Source organism: Natator depressus, chromosome 6 (assembly GCF_965152275.1).
Source record: "Natator depressus isolate rNatDep1 chromosome 6, rNatDep2.hap1, whole genome shotgun sequence".
NCBI lineage: Eukaryota > Metazoa > Chordata > Testudines > Cheloniidae > Natator > Natator depressus.
In genome coordinates this window covers 89,988,055-90,009,056 of record NC_134239.1, presented here as the reverse complement: position 1 = coordinate 90,009,056, position 21,002 = coordinate 89,988,055, and the positions used below count along the sequence as shown (strand labels likewise).

General features: G+C 48.2%; 1 protein-coding gene across 4 annotated transcripts in view; it reads right to left on the bottom strand.

The window, feature by feature from the left end:
* IFT43 (intraflagellar transport 43) overlaps positions 1-21,002 on the bottom strand; it is a 59,066-nt gene that overhangs the window by 19,201 nt on the left and 18,863 nt on the right. For 3 of the 4 annotated variants that reach the window (XM_074955981.1, XM_074955982.1, XM_074955983.1), the window contains 2 exons: positions 6,104-6,136; positions 5,447-5,491 (listed from right to left, as the gene is read on the bottom strand). In XM_074955981.1, the coding sequence (XP_074812082.1) occupies positions 5,447-5,491; positions 6,104-6,136 (78 nt within the window). The remainder of the gene's footprint in view (positions 1-5,446; positions 5,492-6,103; positions 6,137-21,002) is intronic. The other variant, XM_074955979.1, reaches the window with a different exon arrangement.

Genomic DNA, 21,002 nt, shown 5'->3' with positions numbered 1-21,002 from the left:
CCGAAGAGGGTAAGAAGCCCTTGTAAAGGCTTAACACTTTATATAGAAGTCTCATAGTTAGCATCACTTCCTAGGTGGAAGCTTCCCGGGAGGGGGGAAAATGGGTGTCACTTTGATGGCACTGATTTAGTCACAGTCTTCTGGCAGCTTCTCCTGCAGGTCAGTGTGGGGTTGTCTTTGCAGCAGTCAGCCCTTCATTTCAATCAGCTCCCTTGTTCACACACACTACCTGCTCCAAAATCACATACCACCTTTTCCCACATTCAAAACCACATACATTGTCCCCTTCCTCCAGCAATGGCCCTGCTCCAGAAGCTGTGCTCCTCCTGGGGAGCAGAGCTACCAGAGTGGGGCATTACTGAAGTGGGGGAGCAGCATGTGTGGGGGAGCCATGGCCAGGGGGATAGAGACAGCAGTCTCAGCCAATGAGCTGCAGCTGCATCACTGGATGAGGAGCTGAAGAGCAGAAGGGAATTCCAAGGGGTGAAGTGGGGCTGAGGGGACATTTCTGGGAGACATTGCAGAAGGGGGCATGGCAGGGAAGGCACAAAGAGGGGACTCTCAGCTGAAGAGGTTCACTGGTTGAGGGAGGTGCCATCTCTGAAAGGAGAGGCAGGGGCATTCAGTACCCAAAAGCTGCCCAATCCAGGAGATGGTCACTTGATTGCTGCATCCGTCAGACAGATGCTGCATTGGTTAGAAAAAGTCAAGTGAACAAGTGAAATACCAGGCAGGATAAAAATAGAGCCCGTGCCTGTCCTGCAGGGGAGGGGTACACAGGGGAAGGGGCCCCTTTCATTGTGAATTTATTTGTAATAACCCTTTCCTCCCTTGCGTAGCCCCAGCACAGAGCAGCCGGCGTTTACAAGACAGGGCTCTGCAGATAGCTCTTTTCTAATTCCACTGACAGCCTCACATCTCATCCAGCATCACTGCTGAGCTGAGCTCAACCACTTCTGCCCATTTTCCCTGTTGACATGGACAGAAAATTGAGCAATTACCCTTAAACTCCTCTCTCTCAGATCACCCAGATTGCTACACACACAGTATTAAGCCCCCAATTGCCCCTGGCCAAAAGTGGCTCAAGTAGGCCTGTCCTTTAGGAATTAAACACTTTTTTGTTGCTCGTGAAGGTTTATTATTCCTAAGGTTGTCAATGTATTAAATCCTGTTAAAACAGGTTTCCCATTGTGCAGAGAGGCAGAGCTCTCCTACCAGAGCCCCACAAGCAAGGGCTCAGGCAGACACTCTGCAACCCCGCAACAGAGCAGTACCTGTTTACAGAGACCACATTTTATGTACAAATATGTGTATATGCCAGTGTGGACTGTACATCAGAGCATTGCACAAGAGCTCAGATAGTTCAATAGTGTGTGCTTTAGAACAGTGTTTCTCAACATTTTTGATAACAGGGATCGGCTTGCTGCCTTCCTAAACTGTGTCAGGGAGATCCCAGGGACCCGTCTGAGAAACACTGCTTTAACCCCAACATTGGTACACAGAGACACTAGTTACAGCTGGGGAGTTACTGCCACTATTCTCAGGTGACTAACTTTTTTGAAAAGTTCCCCCCATTTGGAGTTAGAGTGGGAAAATGATGCTTTTTGTCAGATACACTTTTTGGCTCTCCAACGCCACAAAAAATGGCTCCTTTTTAACATGTCTCACTTGTCCTGGACTAGTTCTCAGTGAGGAAGAGAGACCTGGAAAAATGGCTGGAGAAATACAGTTTAGAGAAAATGAATTGTTAGCACGGTTCTGTATATACCCCAAAACAGAGTGTCAGAGCTGCAATGTCTGACCCTTCCCTGTCTTCCACAAGCGCTCTCTCCTGGAAATGTTTCACTCTTTTCTACGCACTGTCTGTGTGACTTGTGCTGTGGATTTCTTTATGTAACTCTAAAGAATCACTGAAGCCAGAAATGTCCATTCAGTCCATCTCTTTCCACAACTGTCTCTGGCCTCCTTCCACTCAGCCCTTTACACATGGTATGCCCACCCTGAACTAATCTGTGAAGCTATTATTTTCTACTTCAAACCTCTCCTCAAGAATCCAACTCAGCCATGACAGCTATAAGAAATCTCCCAACATTACATAGTTAGGTGGAATGGCAGTTGGGGAAGTCCATATTTATTTCATCCATATAATTACAATTACATGTACAAAATGTTTCTATTTGATTGTATCACCTTCTCCCCGCCAGGCCAGATTGGAGGTTCTTTGTGGCAGGGACTGTGTGTTTATGGCATCCAGTGAAATGGGACCATGATCCTGCCAGGGGTCTCTGGGCATAACTGCAGTATAAATAAGTAGTAAAATGTCCCTGGACATCAAAACTGTTGTTGAACACACAGTATTCTTTTTCTAAGTCTGCAGTTTTTTATTTTAGTGAAAAGGTGGCACAGGAGATAAATAATGTTAATGCAACCTTATGGTTGAGATTTCTAATGCATTAAAGACAAAAGATTCAAATATATGGTTCGACAGCAACCATTAATAGGCAACCCTAGCTATTCACATTAAAGGTATAACAAGCCAACACCATATGCCACATAAAAAGACCACAGCACATTCCTTGGGGAACATAAGCCAATGTTTTGACTTTTTGGTGTTTAAAGTCCCAGCCATAATGCCGTATTGAATGTCACAAGCCAAAGTATAGGTTTGTATTAGGTATCCCAATGTGTCTGGGGCAGTAACTCACTTCATTCCATGGCTATATTAGATACCTGTGCTCAGGGCTGGTTCCAGGCACCAGCGAAGGAAGCAGGTGCCTGGGGTGGCCAATAGAAAGGGGCAGCACTCTGTCTGTGACTGGGGCGACTCGTCCGCGTTTTCAGCAGTGGGTCCTTCACTCCCTCTTCGGCGGCAATTCGGCAGCGGGCCCCGCTTCTTTTTTTTTTTTTTGTCTTTGCCGCTTGGGGCGGCAAAAAAGCTGGAGCCGGCCCTGCCTGTGCTGCTCTATACTTTCACACTGTGTATTATTTATTTTTCCTGGACTGTTTATTCAACATAGTCATTTTCCTTGGGTGGGATTTTGTTTTTAATCATCCACTTTCCTTCCCTGGAATTGCTGAGATCTCAGAGAGACTCTGATCCCTGAGCCCTCTCACATATAGGTTCCATGCTTTATCTCCTTCCGTAAGGAGGACTGTAGGAAAGTGATGGAGAAATACTGGGACATTGATAATTCAGAGGTTTTCAGTGCACAGTTTAAAGTAGCCCCACCCACTCCATCATATATTGTTCTACCAGCCAATACTGTATGGGTTGGAATCTTAGAAAAGAAAGATCATAATATTCTGGCTTTCTCACTTTTACTCACACACACAGTCTTGGATGCTGGCTTCCAAATGACAAAAATGACTGTCAGTTGCAGTTTGGCTTCGGATAAACAAATGCCCTATATTGTGATTTGACTTATCTCCAGATCACAGTCTATCTACCACACATGGTGTCTGAGTACCAGATGTCACATGGTGCAAACATTTGGCCAAAGAGGTTATTGCTGTCTGCAAAGAAACATCAAATACTCAGAGGCAAGCGTGTAACATGAGGGATCTCAGGTATTTGAACCCATGGGGAGCTCATATGTTCAGCCTCAGTGATACACAAACTCAGAAAGCTCAGGAAGTCTTCCAGGGGAAAGCTAAGACTATTCTGGAGGTAGCTACTTGGGCTTAAAAGGTGCCAGGCTTGGTAGCCACATATGCAGTGTATCATCTCCCGGAAAGATCTGAATAAGCCTTATATTTTTATCTTGTCTAATGTAACTGTGGATATTCTCATTACCCATCTAAAAGTCTGATTGTGATGGGGTGTCTGCCCCATACTGGCAAAGAAGGGGTTAATAGAGCCCAGGGGAGGCTGTGTTGGAAAGAGCGAATCAGGGCCCCACAGGCCCATATTAAAAAAAAAAAAAAAAAAAAGCACAGGGAGGACAGAGCAAGGTCAGTTGCTGCTGGGAGCCCAGGGAGTAAGGACTGTGTTCCTGAGGGCTGAGAGAACTGCAAACACCTTGGTCAGAGCAGTGGCTGGCTCCTGGAACTGAGCAGCTGAGGGCCCTGAGGTGAGGGCAAAGAAGGTGCTGAGGCCATGGGGAAGTGTCCCAGGGACACAGAGCAGCCATGACAGAGGTTACAGAGGAGCAGTAGAAGGCTGCTATTTACAGGGTCCCTGGGTTGTGGCCTGGAGTAGCGGGAGGGCCCGGGTTCCCCCGCTTGCCCCTGGGGAAGGGGCAGGACTGTTGGATGATACCCCCCACCCCCCGCAGAAGGGGGAAAACACAGATGACAAACTAAGCAGAGGGCTGAGTCGAGAAGAAGACGCTGTGGTTCTGGGAGTTGAGTGAGGAACTGTAGGTGGGAGCAGAGACAGAGAGCTGGTGTACAGATCGCAGATGTGAGTGTCTGCCTCAAGCTAATTCCTAGCACAACCAGGAGGAGGTGCTAGTCTGGTGATGAGGGCCGTGACACTGATCCCTTAGTGAATCCTGCTAAACTCTGACTCAGTGATATTTTGTGGCCCTCAGTTTTACAGGTTAATTAAACAGTGTAAAAAAGTTCTGCCACTGGAAGTTTGATATAGCTCCTAGGAACCGTGGGTGAGTGTCTGTGCTGCCAGGCCTCTTGGTATATCGGGTTAATGTCTGTCAAGGACTCTACCTTGTGGATTTTCACAGCTATTTATCTTGGCTGATAACACAATTGCCCAGGGCTGGAGGAACAGGCTACAGTAACTACAAGGCCCAGCAGAGCTAGAGCCTGCCCAAAAATCTGGGGTACCTCACAGCAGCCAGTACACTGCTGGAAAGGTGTAATTCACTGGTGCATGTGCTCAGCCCACATATACACACAATCCCATATTAGGGTGATGAGATTTTTGTAAAAGAATTCCATGAAGTCTTCATTAATATGGTCATGGAGAGAGGTAGGAGACTTGACAGATGAGGCGAGCAAGGTATGGGGCATACAGGAGGGTGTCAGAAATGCTAGTCCTGAATGGGCACAAGAGGGTGTGTGTAAATAGGAGACCCAGGAAGGATTTGGCAGTGGAGTTTATCACCATTTGAAATGGGGGAACCACTTGTGATTCTTTCCCCTTCTCCTGACCATCTACTGGCCTTCCAGCCTCCCTCCCTATGCAGACAGACACAAATTCGTTCTAGGATCTCTCCATCTTACCAAAAGTATTTGATCATTTCTACATTACACAAGACCAAGGCTAAGTCCATGGGTAACCTCCCTGGTCCTCTTTCCCTAGAGTACTCTCTCTACTGATCTCCATCACACCTTCTCCAGCTCTGCAGTCAAGGAGACCTTTACCCCAGCATCTCTCTCAAATGTGACACACGCTCCTGTTGCTTCTTCCAGGATAATTCTGCCCATGCTTCTGGAGAACGCTAGAGAGCACAGGACATTTTTTTTCTAGCAGTTAAGAAGATTACCTCCATCGTCTGATCCCTCCAGGCTCTGCTGCCGGAGGCGATGACTACAACAAAGCACAATATGAAAATAATTTCAAAGACAGAAGTGTTTATTCTCATGTCCCCTCTCTCCGTCTGGGGGCTGCAGTCCCCACCAGAATCTAAGGCAGGACTTCCCCAGTTTTCCCATGCTGCAGAACACTTGGGAAGAGCATGCACATTGTCTCAGTTCAGCTCCTCTCCCAAACCTTCCACTGCTTGGCTCTCACAAGGCTTCATTCTGCATCCACCTGGAAGAACTCTTCAGAACACAGAGTGTAATCCCTGGATTCTGTGGACAGCAGGACCTGAGGTTTCAGGGGCCAGGGCAGCTGGGAAAAGAGACCTTTTTTTCCCCACCCAAATTCTTGTCTTTTTCTGTCCTCATGGAGTGACAGACAGAGCAACTACATGCGCTGGCTCTAGGGAAACGAGTTGGATTACCAGTCCCCTCCCTCAGGACAATGGGTACATCACGTGCCTTCAGGCAAGGCTTCAAATCCCTGACCCTGAGTATGGCAAGATCCAAAATCCAGTGCCCGTATTCACATGCCCATACTATACAACACTCCCACAGGGAATTAGGGTCCCATAACAGAAGAGAATCAAGTCTTTCATTAGCAACAAGGAAAACTTACTCTTCTACTTCTTCTGCAGTTTTCCGTCCTGATCTGTAAGACAAGAGGTCCATGCTGAAAAAAGGCTATAGGGTGAGACAGACACACATCTTTCAACACATTGTTCTTATTCTGCAAAGCAGCCTCCACACATCCCTGGCAACACAAGTCACTTCATGCACAATACAACAGGCCCCACCTTTGAAAAGTGCACGCAGATGGGTGCTGGCCCACTGCACACACAGTTAAACTAGAGCTAATTTGGTCCAGAGAGGCAGCTTGGCAAAACACTAGCAAGAACACTCACTGTTCTTTGAGTTTCTCCTCAGTTCTTCTGTCCCCACTGCCCATGAGCTGCAGGCAAAGCTTCCCCTACTCAAGGGCAAAGGCCAGTACACGAGGGACTGGAGAGAAATAAGTCATGCTAGTTCCAGGGCTACATCCCTGAGAGACCAATAGGTTCCTCCTGTCCTCCGCCATAGACAAATATTGTTTAGTTGCCTTTCTAGGCCAGGGGCCCCACCCAGGCCCTGGCAAGTTCAGGTCAGAAATGCTGTCGCTGCAGCAAATCAGGGCCGATCCGGCTGAGTTAACAGGAGTTCATAATAATAACGTGGGGGGGGGGGAGGGCAGGGAGGCGCAGGCAAATGGCAGCTCTCTTGCTCTCCACCCCAGCAAGCCCAGAAGTAATTCAGTTCCGATTAGGGATGCTTGTTCAATATTCAAAATGTAAAACATGGAGGTTGCTGAACCAGCACTTTGAGAAGTTAATTAAATGCCAGGTTTCTTTTTAGCAGATACTCCATCACTCGCTGATTGCTTTGGCCATTTTGCAGAATGAAGTTTTAACTCTGTGCGCTGGGAATAAATATTCTCCCCTCTTCCTGCGCTCAGGGCACTGTGACAAGGAATACATGGAGCTTTCCTCTCCCACACACCCCCTCCCAAGAAGCACCACGAAGCAGTGGTCACTTCCATTCCCTCGCACTTTCCCCATCGAAGTAGGTCAGTGAGATGGGAAAGGCTTCTCCCTTCATCCACCCAGCTCTCCATTCTAACAGGTCCTGATCCTCCTCTAGCCCTGAGTGCCCCTGTGAGGGCCGGGAGCAGGGGACACAGACTTCCCATCTCTGAGAAGAGGAAGCCAAGAGAAGGTTACTGTCAGAGAGACAGAGAGGAAGAGGGGCTGCCCCACTGCCATTGCTGGAGCTTTCACTTGGAGAAACATTAGCGAGAACTGCCACTGAATTGGAGACTTTGGGCCCAAAGCAAGTAGGTGTAATTCCATTGTTGTGACCAGAGTTGCAGCAACTTAAGTAAGACTTGAACTTGGTCTTTACCAAGTCCCTTCTGTGCAGCAAGCCTGAAGGGCAGCCATTCAATGCAATGGCATTGTAGCATTTAGAGGACAGCCCTCTTGGTGGGCAGGTGACTGCCTATAGGGAGAGGGATGGAGATGGACAATGCACCAATACATACAAAGACATGCTAAGACAAAAAGAGCAAGGAATCAGCCCAGAGGGCCCATCAACAGCTCAGACTAGAGGATCTGAATTCAAAGGGAAGAATCTGAGAAGGTAGAGGTGAATTATGTCCCATTTTAATCTATCTCCTCTGACTAGGCAGGACTGCTCCCTCCAGGCTATCTTCCAGGGCTTTGCCCACTGGAGGATTAAACATCCCAAGCAAGAGTCTTTTCTATCTCTTGCCTGTGGGAGACAATACCACAGCCTCAGACAGCAGGAAAATTTTGTGGATATTCATTCTAAACTTTCCTTAGCTTCATCCTATTACTCCTGGTTACAGGCATTTCATGGCCTTGGGGTTTACACTCTTCAGATCCTTCTACACAGCTATTCTGTCCCCTAAGCCACTCAGCACATACCTAACTCATTTAACCTCTTATCTCATCACTGAATCACCACAAACCCTTCCACCTTGTAGCTGCCAGGAGAAGCACACAAACAATTTGTAGAGAGGGACTTGTAGGGCTAAATACAGAAAGCATCAGGTGCCAGTTAAAAAAAAAATATCCAGGATAACAGTGTGGTTTCCAAACAAGGGTTTAGGGCTGCAAGAAAACTAAGTGGGTGAAAATGCACAAGACTAGACCACCTCCTCGCATAGAAGAAGGGAGAAGGAGCTCGGAATGGATCTAAGGGCATTTTTTGAAATTCTATAAAATGTGCCCATCACAACTGTCTCTTGCTACACTGACAGAGGAAAGAGACCAGGCACCATTATTATTTATTCTTTGTACTGTGATAGCCCCTGGTGACTGCATTCAGAAATTACGGCCCCATCAGGCTCGGCACTATACAAACAGGCAACACAAAATCAGCCTCTGCCCCAAAGCATTGACAGTCTATGGGACAGGGGATGTTTGTACAGTGCCCACACAATGGGTCCTCTGGGTTCTAATGTGATACACATAAATAATAATAAAAGCAACAACAAAACTGGACCTACCCAAATACATAACCCACATTTGCCACCTCAGGAAAAGCCTGAGAGAAAAGACAAGCCTTCCACTGTGGCAAGAGAGGTCAAAAATCACAGGCTCTGGTGGAGCAGTAGGGGAAGCATGTTGCCAGGTCAAGGGTCCTTGTCAGAGGATGACATTAGAGACTTAGCAAACACAGGGAAACTATCCTTGTTTGTCTTTTACCTCTCCAGCTGCCACTGGAAGCCACACATGCAATTTGCATTTGATCTTTCTGTTTTGGGTGCTGTGGAGTGCCCCCTCCTGAAAACAGGCTCTGCCTCAATGCCAGTTGCATCAAGCTGGGACAAGCATTTCATCCTTCTGGGTGATGCTAATGCTCTGGGTGCACAACATCCTCATTATCAACCACAAGAACACAGCCTTCCATGGATGAGCTAAGGCAGAGAAGTGACAAGCTTTGGGTTTAAGCATGCCAACCATGTTTGGGGAAGTTTCCAATACATTTAATCTTACATTCCCAGCAGCTTCCTGCACTGAGAAATCTGCACTTACCAGCTCCCCTCACTCCAGCAACAAGCATGGCACAAGGAGGGCATTAAACACATACAGAATTGGTAACCATAGATTCACCCATTCAGATAAAGACACTCAGAACAATGCAAGTGAGGCAACATTTAGACAGAACTAGGTGTCATTCAGGAGTATTAAAACACCACAAATCACCAGCTCCCATGAAACAGACCTCCTGTTCAGCCAGCTATTTCTAGTTATCCAGCTAGGTAAATTTAGACGTTGCTCAATGCTGTGGCACCTGGGCACCCGCATCTTCATCCTCTCCCCCTCTAACTTTTCCTGATCAAACCAATTCCTTCCTAGGGACACCAGGGCATGGGCTGACCTAGTCATTTGGCCAGCTCAGCTCAAACTCCTTCACAGTAGGAGCTGCTACTACTCCCACATTCACTCAATATCCCTGGAATAGTCTCTCCAGCTCGGGACAGCTGTCAATCCCTATCCTTAGTTTCAGGGGAGTTGATGGAAGAGAAAGTAGAGGCAGGGCTGCATTACAGTTCCAAGATCCCCTTGTTACACACTCCTGCATCCCATCTAACCCGTCCCATCCACCTGCTGTGGAAAGGGAGAGAAATCTGCTCCTATTCAGTAAACATCTCGTTGTCCCAAGCCATTCTATACCATTGGCAAGAACCCCTCTGTCCCCAAGGCATTGGGTGAGGGGGTGACTCTCAACCCACACGGAAATGTGTCCAAGTTGCCGTGGAGCCTCTTACAAGTTATGTGCTGAAGGGTGAAAGGCAGTTCTAATGTAGACATCATCTCTGTTAAACTATTTCTCTCTCATTTAATGGAATACCATGGAGATATAAATGGAGATAAAGTAGCAGGGCTCAGAGAACAGCAAGGATGCTATCTTTATGCAGCATGACAATGTTCAGTGGTTAATTAGACACCGTTAACCTATTTTAGCAGGGGACATAACTGGGATGAATGGGGGGAAAATGTCCTTGAAATCTTTTAATGTCCACAGCTCATGGAGGGCCCTCGTTACACTTCTGTGCCACAGAACAGCATGTCCCTGAGTTACAGCTGAGCACCAGAGGTCAGCCTGTGACCTCTCAGCACACAGGGACCATAGGAACACATTACAACCGTAGTATGGGGAGGCAGGAGGGTGGGGTAGCCAGGTAAGAATAAAGGAAGCGATTATGGTGACCCGTCAGGTATACTAAGGCATTGTTCAGGAAAGAACGGATCTGAATTTGATAGCAAGGGCTGCTGGGGATGATTGGGGGCAGGTGGACAGGGTACACAGTTGATGGGCAAGTAAAATATGGTTTGTTGGAAGTTTCCACTAGCTTTACAGGAAAGAGTGGGCAGGCAGAGCTTGGGCCGTGTGCAGTGTCGGAGCCCCAGCTGCCTCAATGTCCAATAGATCTGTCCTCCCATCACTTAAACATGAAACCAGCTCTAACGGCTAGCAGCAGGGATGAAGAGACATCAACATTCCACTCTGGGGCAAAACTGCCCCTATGGTATAACCTCTGTGGGTCTCAAGCACATAGCTGTGAAGGCGGGTAAGAGCAGAAGTTACACTGAAAGGCTGATGCTCAGAGGCACTTTTGTTGGAAAATCAATTCTGCCTTCTCCCCTCCTGCACTGAGAGCACAGACCCTTCCACTCATCCCCATAGGACAGCGCTTCCTGGGCAGGGAAATCACAGCACCTATGCAACAAGATATCTGGTGACCAACCCTCCCTCCACTGGGGACCCAGCAAACAACCCTCCCCAGACTGGTCCCCACTCATGTCACATCTTTATGCTGCACTCAGCTTCTACCTGCACATATGCTCTATAGTCTATAGCACTCCAAGGAGATTTGAACAAGTGAGCCAGCCCTGTCAAAACGCTGGCAGGCTCTACGCCACTGGCAAGACTCAAGCTGCACTGGAAGGTGTGCCTATTCCTGTGTAAAGTTTGCCCCCTGCTGGCCACATCTGCAATAACATTCCCTGTCAGGCTCAAGGTGAAACTCTAGGCAGAGGGCTCATGGAACAACAGAAGAGAAGAAGTACGCTGGTGCTTACTGAAGGGTGGATGGAGAGAGTGACAGAGAGCATATGCAAAATCAAATGCAGCATAACCTGTCTGGAAAGGATACGCACCTCTCTTACCTTGAGGCTCCTGTTTGTGCTCTTGCTTACTCTCATTGTTTGCTTACAAAAAGGCTGTGACATGTCTTAGGGTGATGATAGATCTAGAAGCCCCACATGCCACTATGCCCTGGGCTACACTAGGACTTTAGGTCAAATTTAGTAGCGTTAAATCGATGTAAACCTGCACCCTTCCACACGTTGAAGCCCTTTATTTCGACTTAAAGGGCTCTTAAAATCGATTTCCTTACTCCACCCCAACAAGTGGATTAGCGCTTAAATCGGCCTTGCTGGGTCGAATTTGGGGTACTGTGGACACAATTTGACGGTATTGGCCTCCGGGAGCTATCCCAGAGTGCTCCATTGTGACCGCTCTGGACAGCACTCTCAACTCAGATGCACTGGCCAGGTAGACAGGAAAAGAACCACGAACTTTTGAATCTCATTTCCTGTTTGGCCAGCGTGGCAAGCTGCAGGTGACCATGCAGAGCTCATCAGCAGAGGTGACCATGATGGAGTCCCAGAATCGCGAAAGAGCTCCAGCATGGACTGAACGGGAGGTACGGGATCTGATCGCTGTATGGGGAGAGGAATCCGTGCTATCAGAACTCCGTTCCAGTTTTTGAAATGCCAAAACCTTTGTCAAAATCTCCCAGGGCATGAAGGACAGAGGCCATAACAGGGACCCGAAGTAGTGCCGCATGAAACTTAAGGAGCTGAGGCAAGCCTACCAGAAAACCAGAGAGGCGAACGGCCACTCCGGGTCAGAGCCCAAAACATGCCGCTTCTATGATGAGCTGCATGCCATTTTAGGGGTTTCAGCCACCACTACCCCAGCCGTGTTGTTTGACTCCTTCAATGGAGATGGAGGCAACACGGAAGCAGGTTTTGGGGACGAAGAAGATGATGATGAGGTTGTAGATAGCTCACAGCAAGCAAGCGGAGAAACCAATTTTCCCGACAGCCAGGAACTGTTTCTCACCCTGGACCTGGAGCTAGTACCCCCCGAACCCACCCAAGGCTGCCTCCTGGACCCGGCAGGTGGAGAAGGGACCTCCAGTGAGTGTACCTTTTAAAATACTATACATGGTTTAAAAGCAAGCATGTGAAAGGATTAATTTGCCCTGGCATTCGCGGCTCTCCTGGATGTACTCCCAAAGCCTTTGCAAAAGGTTTCTGGGGAGGGCAGCCTTATTGCGTCCTCCATGGTAGGACACTTTACCACTCCAGGCCAGTAACACGTACTCGGGAATCACTGTACAACAAAGCATTGCAGTGTATGTTTGCTAGCGTTCAAACAACATCCGTTCTTTATCTCTCTGTGTTATCCTCAGGAGAGTGAGATATCATTCATAGTCACCTGGTTGAAATAGGGTGCTTTTCTTCAAGGGACACTCAGAGGTGCCTGTTCCTGCTGGGCTGTTTGCCTGTGGCTGAACAGAAATGTTCCCCGCTGTTAGCCACGGGGAGGGGGGAGGGTTGAGGGGGTAGCCACGCAGTGGGGGGAGGCAAAATGCGACCTTGGAATGAAAGCACATGTGCTATGTATGTAATGTTAACAGCAAGGTTTACCCTGAAAGAGTGTAGCCACTGTTTTATAAAATGTCTTTTTAAATACCGCTGTCCCTTTTTTTCCTCCACCAGCTGCATGTGTTTCAATGATCACAGGATCTTCTCCTTCCCAGAGGCTAGTGAAGATTAGAAAGAAAAAAAAATGCACTCGTGATGAAATGTTCTCTGAGCTCATGCTGTCCTCCCACATTGACAGAGCACAGACGAATGCGTGGAGGCAAATAATGTCAGAGTGCAGGAAAGCACAAAATGACCGGGAGGAGAGGTGGCGGGCTGAAGAGAGTAAGTGGCGGGCTGAAGAGAGGGCTGAAGCTCAAATGTGGTGGCAGCGTGATGAGACGAGGCAGGATTCAATGCTGAGGCTGCTGGAGGATCAAACCAGTATGCTCCAGTGTATGGTTGAGTTGCAGCAAAGGCAGCTGGAGCACAGACTGCCACTACAGCCCCTGTGTAACCAACCGCCCTCCTCCCCAAGTTCCATAGCCTCCACACCCAGACGCCCAAGAACACGGTGGGGGGGCCTCCGGCCAACCAGCCACTCCACCACAGAGGATTGCCCAAAAAATAGAAGGCTGGCATTCAATAAAGTTTTAAAGTTGTAAACTTTTAAAGTGCTGTGTGGCATTTTCCTTCCCTCCTCCACCACCCCTCCTGGGCTACCTTGGTAGTCATCCCCCTATTTGTGTGATGAATGTGAAGCAACAATGACTTTATTGCCTCTGCAAGCGGTGATCGAAGGGAGGAGGGGAGGGTGGTTAGCTTACAGGGAAGTAGAGTGAACCAAGGGGCAGGGGGTTTCATCAAGGAGAAACAAACAGAACTTTCACACCGTAGCCTGGCCAGTCATGAAACTGGTTTTCAAAGCTTCTCTGATGCGTACCGTGCCCTCCTGTGCTCTTCTAACTGCCCTGGTGTCTGGCTGCGCGTAACCAGCAGCCAGGCGATTTGCCTCAACCTCCCACCCGGCCATAAACGTCTCCCCCTTACTCTCACAGATATTGTGGAGCACACAGCAAGCAGTAATAACAGTGGGAATATTGGTTTCGCTGAGGTCTAACCGAGTCAGTAAACTGCGCCAGCGTGCCTTTAAACGTCCAAATGCACATTCTACCACCATTCTGCACTTGCTCAGCCTGTAGTTGAACAGCTCCTGACTACTGTCCAGGCTGCCTGTGTACGGCTTCATGAGCCATGGCAATAAGGGGTAGGCTGGGTCCCCAAGGATAACTATAGGCATTTCAACATCCCCAACAGTTATTTTCTGGTCTGGGAATAAAGTCCCTTCCTGCAGCTTTTGAAACAGACCAGAGTTCCTGAAGATGCGAGCGTCATGTACCTTTCCCGGCCATCCCACGTTGATGTTGGTGAAACGTCCCTTGTGATCCACCAGAGCTTGCAGCACTATTGAAAAGTACTCCTTGCGGTTTATGTACTCGCCGGCTTGGTGCTCCGGTGCCAAGATAGGGATATGGGTTCCGTCTATGGCCCCACCATAGTTAGGGAATCCCATTGCAGCAAAGCCATCCACTATGACCTGCACATTTCTCAGGGTCACTACCCTTGATATCAGCAGATCTTTGATTGCGTGGGCTACTTGCATCACAGCAGCCCCCACAGTAGATTTGCCCACTCCAAATTGATTCCCAACTGACCGGTAGCTGTCTGGCATTGCAAGCTTCCACAGGGCTATCGCCACTTGCTTCTCAACTGCGAGGGCTGCTTTTATCTTGGTATTCATGCGCTTCAGGGCAGGGGAAAGCAAGTCACAAAGTTTCATGAAAGTGCCCTTATGCATGCGAAAGTTTCACAGCCACTGGGAATCATCCCAGACCTGCAACACTATGCGGTCCCACCAGTCTGTGCTTGTTTCCCGAGCCCAGAATCGGCGTTCCACAGCATGAACCTGCCCCATTAGCACCATGATGCATGCATTGGCAGGGCCCATGCTTTCAGAGAAATCTGTGTCCATGTCCTGATCACTCACGTGACCGCACTGACGTCGCCTCCTCGCCCGGTATCGCTCTGCCAGGTTCTGGTGCTGCATATACTGCTGGATAATGCGTGTGGTGTTTAATGTGCTCCTAATTGCCAAAGTGAGCTGAGCGGCCTCCATGCTTGCCTTGGTATGGCATCCGCACAGAAAAAAGGCGTGGAACGATTGTCTGCCGTTGCTCTGACGGCGGGAGGGGCGACTGATGACATGGCTTACAGGGTTGGCTTACAGGGAATTAAAATCAACAAAGGGGGTGGCTTTACATCAATGAGTATTTCAGGCAGGACTTCATAGAGGGTTCCAATAAGAAATGGTGCACTTAAGTAATCGTTCTTGTTGGAACAAGCAGGTTGGTCTGGCCTCTGATTGATACATGGCTAGATTTATCTCGCTGCACCTTCTCTGTGAGTGACTGCAGCGTGACCTAGAGGAATGAGTCCCCTAGACGTGGGAGGGGGGGAAGCAAATGAGTACAAAACAAATCTGGTCTATTTCTTGTTTTGATCCACTCCATCTATCTTTTACATCTTTGGCTGGCAGCAGACGGTGCAGAAGGACTGCAAGCCATCCACATCTCATGGCTGCTCGGCAGAAGACGGTGCAGTAGGACTGCTAGCCATCCTCATCTCTTGCCTGCCTGGCAGAAGATGGTACAGTAGGACTGCTAGCAATCCGTATCGCCTGCCTGCTCACCATAAGATGGTTCAATAGGACTGACTGCAGGACCAAAGAGAATGACCTGGTCAAGTCACTCCAAATTTAGTCCCTGCGCACATGTCTGCCCAGGCGCTCCTGGTCGACGTGGCCAGGAGCACCTCGGACATGACGATGATGGCTACCAGTCGTACCGTACCGTCTGCTGCCACAAGGCAATGGGTTGATGCTGCTGTGTAGCAATGCAGTACCACGTCTGCCAGCACCCAGGAGACAAATGGTGACGGTTACCTGAGCGGGCTCCATGCTTGCCGTGGTATGGCATCTGCACAGGTAACTCAGGAAAAAAGGCGCGAAACGATTGTCTGCCCTTGCTTTCACGGAGGGAGGGAGGGAACGGGGGCCTGACGATATGTACCCAGAACCACCCGCGACAATGTTTTAGCCCCATCAGGCATTGGGATCTTAACCCAGAATTCCAATGGGCAGCGGAGACTGCGGGAACTGTGGGATAGCTACCCACAGTGCAACACTCCGGAAGTCGACTCTAGCCTCGGTACTGTGGAAGCGCTCTGCCGAGTTAATGCACTTAATGCACTTAGAGCATTTTCTGTGGGGAAACACACTCGAATATATAAAACAGATTTCTAAAAAAACGACTTCTATAAATTCGATCTAATTTCATAGTGTAGACATACCCTATGAGTAGCTGCATCCACACCCAGTCTTGAGCTGAGAATGTAGCTAAGGCAAGTATCTGGATGAGGCAGATGTGCAACTTGCAGAGCTCCTAGCAGTGTCATCTCAGGCTGTGCATCATGCTAGCCAAGCTCCCAGTGAGCACATCCAGCTGCAATGGGGGGATGAAAGCAAGGAGAGACCTAGGAGACATGCATCCCACCATAAAGGGACGTTAGATAAGATGCTGATCTCCCTCACAAGCAACACAGCACCGACAGAAAAGCTCTGGTCCTCGACGCCTGGCCAGGGCAGGACTGGTCCCTACATCTATTCTCCAGGGTTCTGTCCAGCATAATTTTAAAGAGGCTGCTACTCTTTTCCTTGTGGAACTTGCCCTAATAACCACACTTGATTTTTCTTTGCTCAGTTCCCTCCCTGGAGAACAGTAACATTACAATGGCACCATATCAGATACATCTCCATGAACATGTGGCACCTTTCTCTCAGAGAGGAGCTACTTTCAGAAATAACACTGTTATTGGGGAGGACCAGATATCTTGCAGAAACAGACGGATCAGATTGCACCAACTCTCCGCAGGTGGCACTGCAGTCCTCATAGCCCTGAGAAAGAGAGAGAGAGAGGGAGGAAGTGTTCCAGACTGCATGCCTCCCAAACGAACAAAAAAAGATTGGGCGAGCAGAAGGCCGCCAGATAGTTTATTTTTCCACCTGACTTTCACCACTGGAGAGGTACAAGGGCAGGTGCGTGTGCGCGCGCACAGGGCAGGACCATTTGCAGACTTGGGGGGAGGGTTCAGTCTGCATATTAACATATTTCCTGGCACATCTAAGCCACTTCTTTTTTATGAATCACCTCTAACCAAAACTGCTTCAAGCTGCCCTCTTGCTAAAAAAATTTAAAAAAAAAAGAAAATGGGAAGATGTGATGTTCATAAATACATTTTATTTTGAGAGAGTGGATTCATCATAGGAAGAAGAGAAAAGGGTTACATTTGAAGAATTCTAATCAAACTGGCCAGCGTTCTGCCTCTCTGCATCCATATCAAAATACTGAAAACATGTTTGTCCTAGCACAGACTGTCTGGCTCAAAAGACATAAGAACAGATCCTCAAAGGTACTTAAGTGCCTAAATCTGGGGTTGAGGTGCCTAAGTCCTATTTTAGGCACCCTTGCGATCCACAAAAGCCCTGTTCAGCTGCTGCCTAACCTGTAGGTGCCTGAACTCCCTCGGCACCTACAGTTTTGTAGTAAAAGTTCCCTAGGCACCTGTGTTTCTGCCTCTGAGCACATATGCTGCTGCCTCGCCCTAGGCCAGGGGTTGGCAACCTTCGGCACGTGGCCCATCAGGGTAATCCACTGGCATGCTGCAGGACATTTTGTTTACGTTGACTGTCCGCAGCTCCCAGTGGCCGCAGTTCACCCTTCCCAGCCAATGAGAGCTGTAGGAAGCAGCAGGCCGCAGGGAGATTACATCGGGAACATCAAGTCTGGTCTTTGTGTCCCCTAGTTTTGCTGGAGAACTCCTTGGAGGAGCAGAGAACGAGAGTGAGCATGCGCACACACACTTTCTTTGCCCCCGTTGAGGAGACTAGGATGCTTGATCTTTTGCAGATACTCCCTTCTCAACTCCACCAGGCGATACCATAATCCCACTGGTTCTCTAGTCAAGCAGAGTGTCCATCACGAAAAAAAGGTTAGAGAAGACCTACCTGTCTGACAAAGAACAAACAGAAAACACCACTTAAAAAAAATACCCCACACCCCATTTCAGGCCAGCAATGCCCATCGCAAAGAAGTAGGAAAGGGCAAAAGTCCAATTATCACCCCTTCACAGGCAAGCCCACTGAAATCAAGAACTGTGCTGGATTAAAATGGGAAATATTTCTCTCACCTCTTGCTACTGCCCTGCTGGGCGTCTCTTATGGTGACTCTTCTGCCCATTTTTTTTTTTGCCTTTTACTGGGGCTGAACATAACCACCAGTTGGTAGAGGCAAGGAGAGCACTATGGAGGGACAAGAGGACGGGAACCAGTTAGCATTCCCGGAACATAACAGCCTATTTAAAAAAAATAAAAAATCCTAACACACACCCTGGGCCTGCACACCACAGCTCTATCACCATCTTTATGTCCTTGACACGTGCCGATGGCATGGAGGCGGCTGGCACCAGAACAGCCCAAGAGAAAGAACGAGAGGCCAATGGAGATTTATGTGAGGAGAGTGAGATGGACAAGGTAAAATTGTCAGGAGGAGTTGTTAGAAAGTAAAATATATTGTGACAATTCCACTCCTGCCGTTCATCAATAAACTGACAGATCATTTAGTGTCAATTAGGAGTGATAGATGGACAAGTCCCCATGATCCTGGGCCAAAATTAATGGCTGGGAGGGAGAGAGTGATTGAAAATGACGGCTGACATTGAGAGGAAAGTCCTGAAGGTCCCCAAGGGGCCATTACTTGCCTCATTCCCTTGCAGATCAATGCAGGGACAAACCCAAAAACAGACACTTCAAGACAAAACTTAATCAGACTTCCTTTCCTTCCTTCTCCTTCCAAGTTCCGCTCCCTTGCTCAGCCACCTTGCTCTCCTCTGCCTGCTCTCGCCACACTGCTGAGAACAGCTACAGGTGGCAGTAAGACACGGCAACAGAACCCTGCTACAGGCTTCCCCACAACCAGGAGCCTTACTCAGCTCCTAACATGGCAGCACCACAGGGAAGCACATGCTTAGATTTATTTCAGCAACACTGTATTGAGAATAGAGGGTGGAAGAAATGACACGCCCTCCCGCCTTGCCATGCGCAGATGCAGAATCTCACAGACACTTCACTATTCCCACTTGCTGGAAAGGGATGGCCAGAGGTTCTATAAACCAGCTGCTCTCAAGGGCCATTTCACACAGACAAGAGAGCATATTTTAAGTCCCATCTTCTTGTAACAGGCGGCTTTAACTTTACTTATCTCCAGAGCCCTCAATTCATTCAAGTCCTTAATCCCATAAATCACATTCCTCCAGCTCTGGGGCCCAGTGCTGCCACTCCCCACCCTCCAGAGCCCCAAACAACTTCTGCACCCAGGTCATGCCACCATCACTGCAATGCTCTTGGGTGCATCCCACCTGCCCCTACTCTCTCAGATGTCCACCAGTGCTTCCCTGCTATCACATGCACTCTCCAGGGCATTATATTGCCATCCTGCCTCAGGACATTTCAACATATCCGTGCTCCAGGGCATACCCTGCCCACACCTACTCTCCAGGACACGCCACCATTTTTCCAAAGGAAGCAGCTTCAGTTATTCCTAAGGCCACCTGTTCCCAATATGCCACCATCATGGACCCTCCGTGTCCACCAGGGCACAACAGATTCATGTGTGCACACATTGTGGGTGACTTCCTGATGAAAGCTGCTTGCAAAGGCACCTTGAAGTGGCTGTATTTGTTCAAACACAACACTAGATGCTGAGGAGAGGATTGTGGGAACTAAACCACAAGGGCTGATGAGAATGAAGGGAAACAGACCCAGGTTTCATGCAAATGTCCTTACAGCAAAGCAAGGACAGAATCAGACACTAGCAGAGATAGATATGGAAAAGACTCTAAAGAAAATGTCTTCAGTGAGGACAGCAGCTATTTGATTGAAAGGGACCCTGGCAAGTTGTTTTTTTTTTTTTTTTAAATACTTCCACTTATAAAATCCTTATGGATGCTCAAAAACAAATTCTCTTTGCCTGAAGGCTGGACTTTTCCCATTGGTAAACACTTTCCCCCTCTTTGCTTCTTAGGACGCATGAGCCAACACGGCAATAAACCATTTACTGTTTTTCAGGAGTGTCAGCAATGATGCCATCAAAGGCATCAGCACAGCTCTCACAGCAGAGCTTGGGTTCCCTCTGCTGGTTGAAGAGCAGATTCACAACAAAACAATGATTATGTTATTACTATTAATTTGTATAGCAGAGTATTAGGCCCCAAGTATCTATCTAGGTACTTATATAGTCCCCATCACCAGAGTGCTAGGGCTGGAATAAGTAGCACTGGGGCTGACACTAAGAAAAACTGTGTCTTCCCTTTCTCTCTTCAGATAATAGAGGAAGTTCAACTTCAGGGACACCCCATTGGAAGAAAAATAGATGATGCCAAATAGTAGTGAGGAGTGTTATAATGGTTATAGCAGAGTCCCAGCTCTGCCACTTAACCTCTTTGTCTCAGCTTCCACATCTATAAAAGAGCGGCTACTAATAAAAATAGCTATTTCACGGGGCTACTGAGAGTTCTAGTTAACCTTTTCATGCCTGATTCTTTGTAACCTTATTTGTAAAATGTGCCACTTTGGTGGCCTCTAGAAATTAAGTGACAGATTTGTAGATGCTTTTGGAACCTTTGTGATGAAAGACCCTATTCATGCAAAGTATTTTTAAAATAAAATAGAGTATGGAGAGAACCAGAGGCTACCTACCCCCAACTTGCAACAGATTGAGGTAGAAATGATCTGGCAGACAGAGCCAAGAGTACAGTGGGATATATGCTAATGACACAGGTTATCCAGGTGAGACAAGACCAGGGAGGGTTGTGAGGGGCTCCAGAAGGGTCCAGCAAAACTAGGAACAATGGAAAACAAAATGGTAGATGAAATTCTGCCATGACAACTGCTAGGTGACACACATTGGAAGGACAATTTCAAGTGACCTGCTCACACTGACAGGCTCCGGAAACTAGTAATAGAGCAGGAAAGTCGTCTAAGTGCCACGGCAGATAAATCAACAAGGCTACCAGTGCAACAGGCAACATAGTCAGAACTGGAACGAAGAGGTGAGGCTGCATAAGGGGACAGAATAAGAACTACAAGGCCATTACATAAACAGATGCATATACTAGCTGATC